Raw genomic sequence first — 7,468 nt, forward strand, 5'->3', positions numbered from 1 at the left:
AGAGTTAAAAGAATTAAAGGAACAGTTACGGGAGTTACTTGATAAAGGGTTCATTTGGCCTAGTGTATCACCTTAGGGTGCTCCTATCTTGTTTGTGTCTCCAAGATATGGGGTGGCAACCTTGTGGTGTACATCATATTTTTCTAACAACTTTGCGAAGGCTCGATTACAGAAGTGAGTGCCTCTGTCACTGATTATTGCCCTTGGAGTGCCAAATCGAGTGAATATATTCTTTCTCAAAAAACCAATTACCCCCTTCGCATAATTTGTAGGGAGCGCTGCAACTTCCACCCATTTTGACACGTAGTCCACAGCTACGAGTATGTACTTGTTGCCATATAAGCTGATGAAAGGCCCCATGAACTCGATTCCCCATACATCAAACACTTCTACCTCCTGAATTGGATTCATAGGCATCTCATATCGGTGGAAAATATTCCTGGTTCGTCGGCATTCGTCACAAACCTTCACCCATAAGTGTGCATCTTTGAACAATGTCGGCTAGTAGAAGCCTGACTCCAGCACTTTTGCAGCTGTCCTTACTCCCCCGAGATGGCCACCATATGGTGACGCGTGACAAGCCTTCAAAATAGAATATTGGTCTATCTCAGGGATACATCTCTGGATCATGTTATCAACACAAATACTAAACAGATAAGGCTCATCCCAATAATACATGCGGCAACAAACCTTCTATCATTAGATTAACATAACCAACCAATGTGTAGTGACTTATTAAGTTGCGGTTTGGTTATGAAAGGAAGGTCATGAGTTCTAGATGGCATGGGAAATTTTAGATGTTTAGAGGATGTTAATACTACCTTGTATCACCCTAAGGAGTTTGTGTGTTAGGAGACACATTCTGTTTTGACTTGCAAATGCTTTACTAGTATTACAGTAATCGCATGGTTGTTGGCTACTGAGGTTCAGGTTTTGCTACGTGACGCAGAAGATTTATATGAGTATTTCTATGAGATGATTGTATATGAGCGATGTGTCTGTTATTAGAGTGGCGCAGTTGGAATCGGATATGGAGATTTCTATTTTCTTTAGGTTTAAAGACTAGATGTTCTCTTAGGCAGACTATTCCTTGATTGTGTACAGTGAAGATATGTTCATGGTTAGACAGTTGATGGTCTATGTTATGGATAAGTTATTGTGGACCTTTGGAGGTTACTTTCCTATTTTCAGATGATCGAAATTGAATTGAGGTCCCATTGGTAGGCCTAATAAGAATATATATTCTACATCTGAACGGGTTGTTACTCTAGTGTGGCACTTTCTATGGGTATGTCATCGGGCAGAATGGATGATATTCATGCCCTGGTTTATTTTTTATGCTGCTCTATTATTCTACGACGAGTTGTGAGAATACTTGGCTGTTCACATGTATGATGCAGTCCTGTTTATGCCTGGTGGCAAAATTTAGAGGGAGATGGCTCTTAGGATGTTGAGTTTCTTGGTGCGTGGTATTCCGTCCATTGAAATCCCCTCAATGTCCTCCAGGGCTAACCACTCACATCCTGAAATAAAAGGCTACGACCAACTTATCACTGTTCAGAGACGTCCGAAACTCGTAACAAAAATAGGCCTTCAAAAAAGAGAAAATTCTTCCACAACCGGTTCTAAAGGCTAACCTAGGCAAAAAATTTCAAAACGTAAGATGTATTTGGGAAAAAACTTTAGTAACATCGCCCATTAACGTTTTAACCCAGAAAACTTTAGTAACATCGCCCATTAACGCCTTAACACAACCTTATTTTATGCCAAGGCATTTTTTAGCCTTTGTAAATACAAAGGAAAAATATGAAAGCTGAAAGGAAAAAAAAGGCTTATATATAATAGTTTTTTTTACAAAGGCCAAATCGACCTAAATACAAAAATTTACAACGGCCAAAAACGGCCTCAGAAAAAATGCAAAAGAACAATAAAAAAACCTAATGTCCTAAGTGGCTTGGTCTTCATCGGAGGTTGTATCTCCATCCTCAGGATTCTCTCCATCTTCGGATTCACTTGAGCTCTCGGAGTCTTCCTCAAGGAAGGCCAGCCTTCGGGCCATGGCTTCCTCCGCTTTAGCATTTTTGATCTCAGCCGCAATATCGAAACCCTGGGCATGAACTCCCTCGAGGGCTTCACTTTGAGCTTTCCACTTTGCATGATCTACCATGACTCTAGCCTTGGACTGGATGGCCTCGATATCGACCCTAAACTGGGCCACTTTAGCATCAGCATTTGTGTTGGCCACGACCACCTCGGATCTAGCCACAGTCACCTCGGATCTGGCCACTTCGAGTTCGTTGGCCAAACATGCCTTATCAGAAACGACCACATCCAACCAAGACTGAAGCTCCTTGATCTTCTCTACTTGCACCGAGGCCTTCTCTTTTGCAACTCGAAGCTGGGTCTCGATCAGCTTCAATTGCGCTTGGATGGTCTCCTTTTTCCAGGTGAGGACGTCTATATTCTTTTTGAATTCTTCTACCTCGGCATGTATCACATCTACTTGCGTCTGGAGCCATCTGATTTGTTCGAGCCTCTGCCGAACCTGCAAAATCGGATCGTTAGTGGTTGTCTCCAACTCATCTTCACTATCATGAAGAACTCTGAATACCTGCTCGGCCATCTCGGCATGTTCATCCCGAGAAGTCACTAAATTGGCCTGAAGCTTCTCGCTAAGAACATTGTAAGTATCATTCTTTTCAGTAAGATCCCGAACCTCAGCCTTGTGCTCCTCCCGGATTCGGAGGAAAGCCTCATGATGCAACACCGAAGCCTGCAAACAAGGAAGAAAATGTTAGAATTATCTACAACTCTGAGTTTAAAAGAAATAGTGGAGAGACACTCGAAGTTACCCGATTCAGAGCATGTTGGGCCTCATTAAAAAGACAAGCGGCCCCCATCGTGTTCATCATGGCTTGGTCTTCCTCGGTGACCAAGAATCTAAGGTAGCTAGCAATCCCCATTAGTGGAGATAAAATCCGGGCATCCACCAGGATAGAAAGAACTATATTCCGCTTACCATCGATATTAACACTTGGGGTCGGGAATCGGTCCACCAGTTTTGGGCTCGATGAAGAACCGGTAGCGCCCAATGACAGTACTTTTTTCGTTACCGATAAACCACCAAACCTTGTGGCATCCTCCCAAGCAGCCGACTCAATCCAATCCAAAATGCCATGGATTTTGTTGCCCCGTGAATGCCTTCATAAGAGCGACCTTGCAATATATTGGCCTCGTGGATCATAGCATCCGAAATCTGAGGGGATCCGAAAATGTCGATCACTCTGGGCTCATCCCTTGAGACATCCTCCACTGCCTGGGAAGCCTCAACCTTGGTCTCCTTCATGACCATCTCAGTTTGGGACGGAGTGGCCTCTTCTCTGTATCTGTATCTTCTAATTCCGAGGGCAAATTTCTGGGTTGTCACTATAACCTTCTCATGATCATACTTAACCGTTGTATGTATTTATAGGAAGCTATCTTATATGTATCAAACTGTCTTATTTTCATGAATCTTTGTTGTATATATATTCTGTTATAGTTAAGATATCTTCCTCTTCACATGCAAGTCATGATCTTATTTGGATAAAGTCAACTGGTAATTGCTGCATAACTAAGTTTGTTTGCCCCAATGATTAGTTGAGACCTTCATATACATGTGTAATTCAAAATGTGTACAATACATCCCTGTCCTTAAATTCTTTAAGCTATTATTGATTCTAAAAAGCCTGCATGCATCTATTATTGACCTATCTTCCATGAAGATAGGACTTAGACACTATGTTATAATCAAGTGACACTTTTAGGAGCTGAAGCACGATCACTTCATACATATATGCTGAACTAGATAAAGCCTCAGAAGACATAGCTGGAACATCTCCGACCTGTGCCGCAATAACCGGCTGAACTAATCCGACTGGTTGAGCTGCTAGAGCCTGATACTGGGGAGCTATCTGCTCTGGAGCGGGAGTGGTAGGAGTCTGGGCCACACTCTCCATAAGGCCCACCAAACGGACAAAAGCGTCCTGAAGTACTGGGTAGCAATGAACCCCTCCAGAACCTGAGCTGGTCCGGCTGGAACAGTCTGGGCTGGAACCTCCTCGTTAAGCTCTATCTCAGGCTCCAATGCTAAGGCTGCTGCTCTGGCCCTAGGCTGAGCCCTGCCCTGCCTCCCCCTCTGGCACAGCCTCGGCCTCGACCTCTGCCCCGCGTAGGAGCTGTCACTGGAGGCTCTGGCTGCTGCTCAGCTGAGGAAGCGGTACGTGTTCTCGCCATCTGCTAGAGAATAAGAGTAGAAGAATTCAATCAGTATTGAGAAAGCAAAATTGCACGACAGAGAAGAATAGAAGTGAAACTTGTTCCTAAACTTCATAGCCTCTGAAAGATAAGCACAGACGTCTCCGTACCGATCCTTCAGACTCTACTAAGCTTGCTCGTGAATCGTTAGACCTATGTAACCTAGTGCTCTAATACCAACTGTCACAACCCGAAATTTCCCACCGACGGGACCGTGATATATAATTGGTTTTCGAATCCGACCTCAAATTGAGGTCTAAATACCCAAATTTCTGAAATCCCTAGTTTCTACCCTAACCCCTAATTCTACCATGAAAACTCTAGATTTTAGGTTGAAAATTCAAGAAATGTAATGGGTAATTGAAAGAAAATTGTTTAGAATCACTTACCAACACTTTGGGGAAGAAAATGACTCTTGAAAATTGCCTCTACCCATTTGGTTCTTGAAAAATGTTGAAGAAATGGCTTAAACCCGTATTTGGAGTCTGTTTTAAGTCACTAGACAGGCCTTCATCGCCTTCGCGAGAGGCCTGTCGTGATCGCGATGCACAACAGCCTAAGGCCTTCGCGTTCGAGAGTCTTTCTACTCTTTCACGTAAGGAAGCTCCCCCCAAGTCTTCGCGTTCGCGACCCTATGGACGCATTCGCGTAGAAGAACATGACCCCCTTAAACTATCACGTTCGTGTTATCTATTGATTTTCAGCTTAAACATGGGAGTAGTATTTATACCATGTCAATTTTAAGTTGCGAAATCTATTTTCTATTAGAAGAGAACCTAATAATTGTTGATCTCTTCAATTTTTGTGTTGTTTATGTTTACCCAGAAAATCGAGTAACAATTAAACTTATATTGTGGTTTTAAGGATATGTGATTTAAACCAGTACCAACTGATAAATAAAGAATTAAATAGATAAATTGGACAAAAATAAATCTAACCCATATGCAAACAATGCCTCGACCTCGATTCGAGATAGTCTCGAGGTTTAGTTAATAAGAACAGCAGAGGATCGAACAAGAAGTGATGAACAGTAAATAAGACAAAGAAAGCAGCGTATATGTGTATTCTTATCAGTGAATCATGATGCCTACAAATGATTGGAACTCCTCTTTATATAGTAGAGGAAACCTAATTATGGTATGTCTCTAATTACAGAAGAAAATCATATAAACAGCTAGTTAACCGCTTCTGATTTGGTCTGTTCCGAGATTCACGCCATGATCCTCGACCAGTCACGGATATCCGTTCCGAGATTCACGCCATGATCTTCGACCGGTTACTGACATCTCACCATTTCGTTATTATGCTGCCCTCGAAGTCGGTCATACTTGGTCTCAATTGTTGCTGGTCTCGGTCTCAACGTACACTTCGATCTCTAGGCTTGATGTCTCATCTTCGAGCTCGGGTCTGATTTATTACGAGGCTGCCGCCGATGCAACTCCCTTGTCTCGATCAAACAGCAAAATCGGGTCGGCCCGATTTTTACCGTATACACATAGTCCCCTCGTTTCTTGGAGTGTAACGAGAAGAAACGAACTGAGCCTTCCATTTAGTACCTCGACCAATTATGAAGTCAACATCGTGACGTAAGCGATAGAAGCGATTGAAGCGTCGCGTCTGCACAGTTCCCAAGGTCATTAATTAATACCACTTGATAGTAAAACAAACAAAAGAATAACTTCTCTAAAAAACAAAAAAATAAATTATGCCTTCTTCTTCCTTAAACCTCATATAGCAATGGCAAAAATATCAAAAATCATTCCTCAAGAAGAAAAAGCATCCTCATCGCGGCCGACCGGTAACAAAATACCGGTGGAGCCACGTATCGAAGAGTGCATCCTCGGGCCATGCGAACTTACTTGTAACTTTAAAGTCGAAAAACCCTCTTCGGTTCCTGGTCGATGCGAGCCCATGTCTAGATGCATCTGTTCGATATCCGAAGGCAATATCGAGCAGGTGAAAAAGGAGTGCCACTGGGAGAATAAAGAGGTGGTGATTCATACCCCCGAGGAGGACATCACTACCCATGTGAAAGGGTTCTTAAGTGTGTACACTTACCCTTTCACACTGGGTCCTGTCGATCCCATCATAATCGACTTTTGCCGCCAATACTGGGTAACCCTAGGCCAGATCTACTCTTCTTTTTGGCGCATCGTCATTTTACTCAGATTCTTCTCGAGCAAGGTCGAGGGGTTGTCTTTCACCCTCGATCATCTCATTAGGCTATACAACCCCCGTCTTTATCGGGGCGGACTGATAAGGCTTCCGCATCGGGCCACGAAGGTGCTGTTCTCGAGTATAGACGAGGACAAGGACCAAGGATGGATGGACCGGTTTGTATGAGTCAGGACCTCCGATTTAATCCCCGCCGAGAAGATGCCATTCCCTGAAGAATGGAACATGAAGCATAAGTAGAAACTTACCGATAACGCTTGATTACTTGTAATGTTTCCTTTACCCCTTCTCATCTATATTCTTATTTATGGTGCATCTTCCCCCTGGTTTCCTGGTGTAGTCCCGGACCTTGTATTGATATGGAGACATAAGTATCCAGTCTTATGGGGGATGAAGTTAGTCATTTATTTTCATGACCAATTCCTCTAAGAATACACGGCAATAAGAATTGTTCTATGTGACTCGGACCGCGATGAAAGCCCAAGCCCTGGCGCACTGCACTGTGATATGCAGTGCCCTATTGTGACTCAACCCTTCCAGCGATAGTTCATCTTCGTGGAAAGTGATCTTATGGCTTTCTAATACTTGTCCTACCATATTGTCCATCTTTCCACTAGTAATGTTGTTGGGTACATAAGCCTCATTCAACACTTTCATCAACGCATTCCTATGTGCCTCAGAATGTTGTGTATGCTGATATAAATTAGGTATTAAATTAGGTATTCTTTATATATCACATTCTAAGTGAAATTTAAGTGATGTAATAGTCACACCAAGCTTTATCATGTATGTTTGTTATATGTTTGTTAAGAATACACTCAAAATACATATGTTAAATTGTTAACATGGAAAAGGTAAAGGCGAAATTAGTAACAATAAAATTACATGTTACTAATTGTATTGTTCAAGTCTGTGGACTGGTCTTGATTAGAAGGCTTACTGTCATGAGGAGTGTGGACATTAGCTGCATCATCAAGAACAACATGATCATGTCCTG

The 7,468-nt window shown here is 42.6% G+C and overlaps 1 protein-coding gene across 1 annotated transcript; it reads right to left on the bottom strand.

Annotated features, from left to right (window-relative positions):
• Positions 1 to 1,945: 1,945 nt before the first annotated feature.
• Positions 1,946 to 3,352, bottom strand: LOC138905329 (uncharacterized). The gene is made up of 2 exons (XM_070193840.1): positions 3,125 to 3,352; positions 1,946 to 2,773 (listed from the first exon to the last, which is right to left on the bottom strand). The coding sequence occupies exons 1-2, from the start codon at positions 3,350 to 3,352 to the stop codon at positions 1,946 to 1,948; spliced, it is 1,056 nt and encodes a 351-aa protein (XP_070049941.1).
• Between the last annotated feature and the right edge of the window lie 4,116 nt (positions 3,353 to 7,468).

This window comes from Nicotiana tomentosiformis, chromosome 2 (assembly GCF_000390325.3).
Source record: "Nicotiana tomentosiformis chromosome 2, ASM39032v3, whole genome shotgun sequence".
NCBI lineage: Eukaryota > Viridiplantae > Streptophyta > Magnoliopsida > Solanales > Solanaceae > Nicotiana > Nicotiana tomentosiformis.

What these genes read in the sequence shown, in the direction of transcription:
- LOC138905329 (XM_070193840.1), bottom strand. Translation starts at nt 3,352, where the DNA reads ATGGTCATGAAGGAGACCAAGGTTGAGGCTTCCCAGGCAGTGGAGGAT. An exon ending in GGAGGATGCCACAAGGTTTG is followed by an intron (nt 2,774 to 3,124) that starts GTGGTTTATCGG and finishes CCTTGTTTGCAG; the next exon opens with GCTTCGGTGTTGCATCATGA.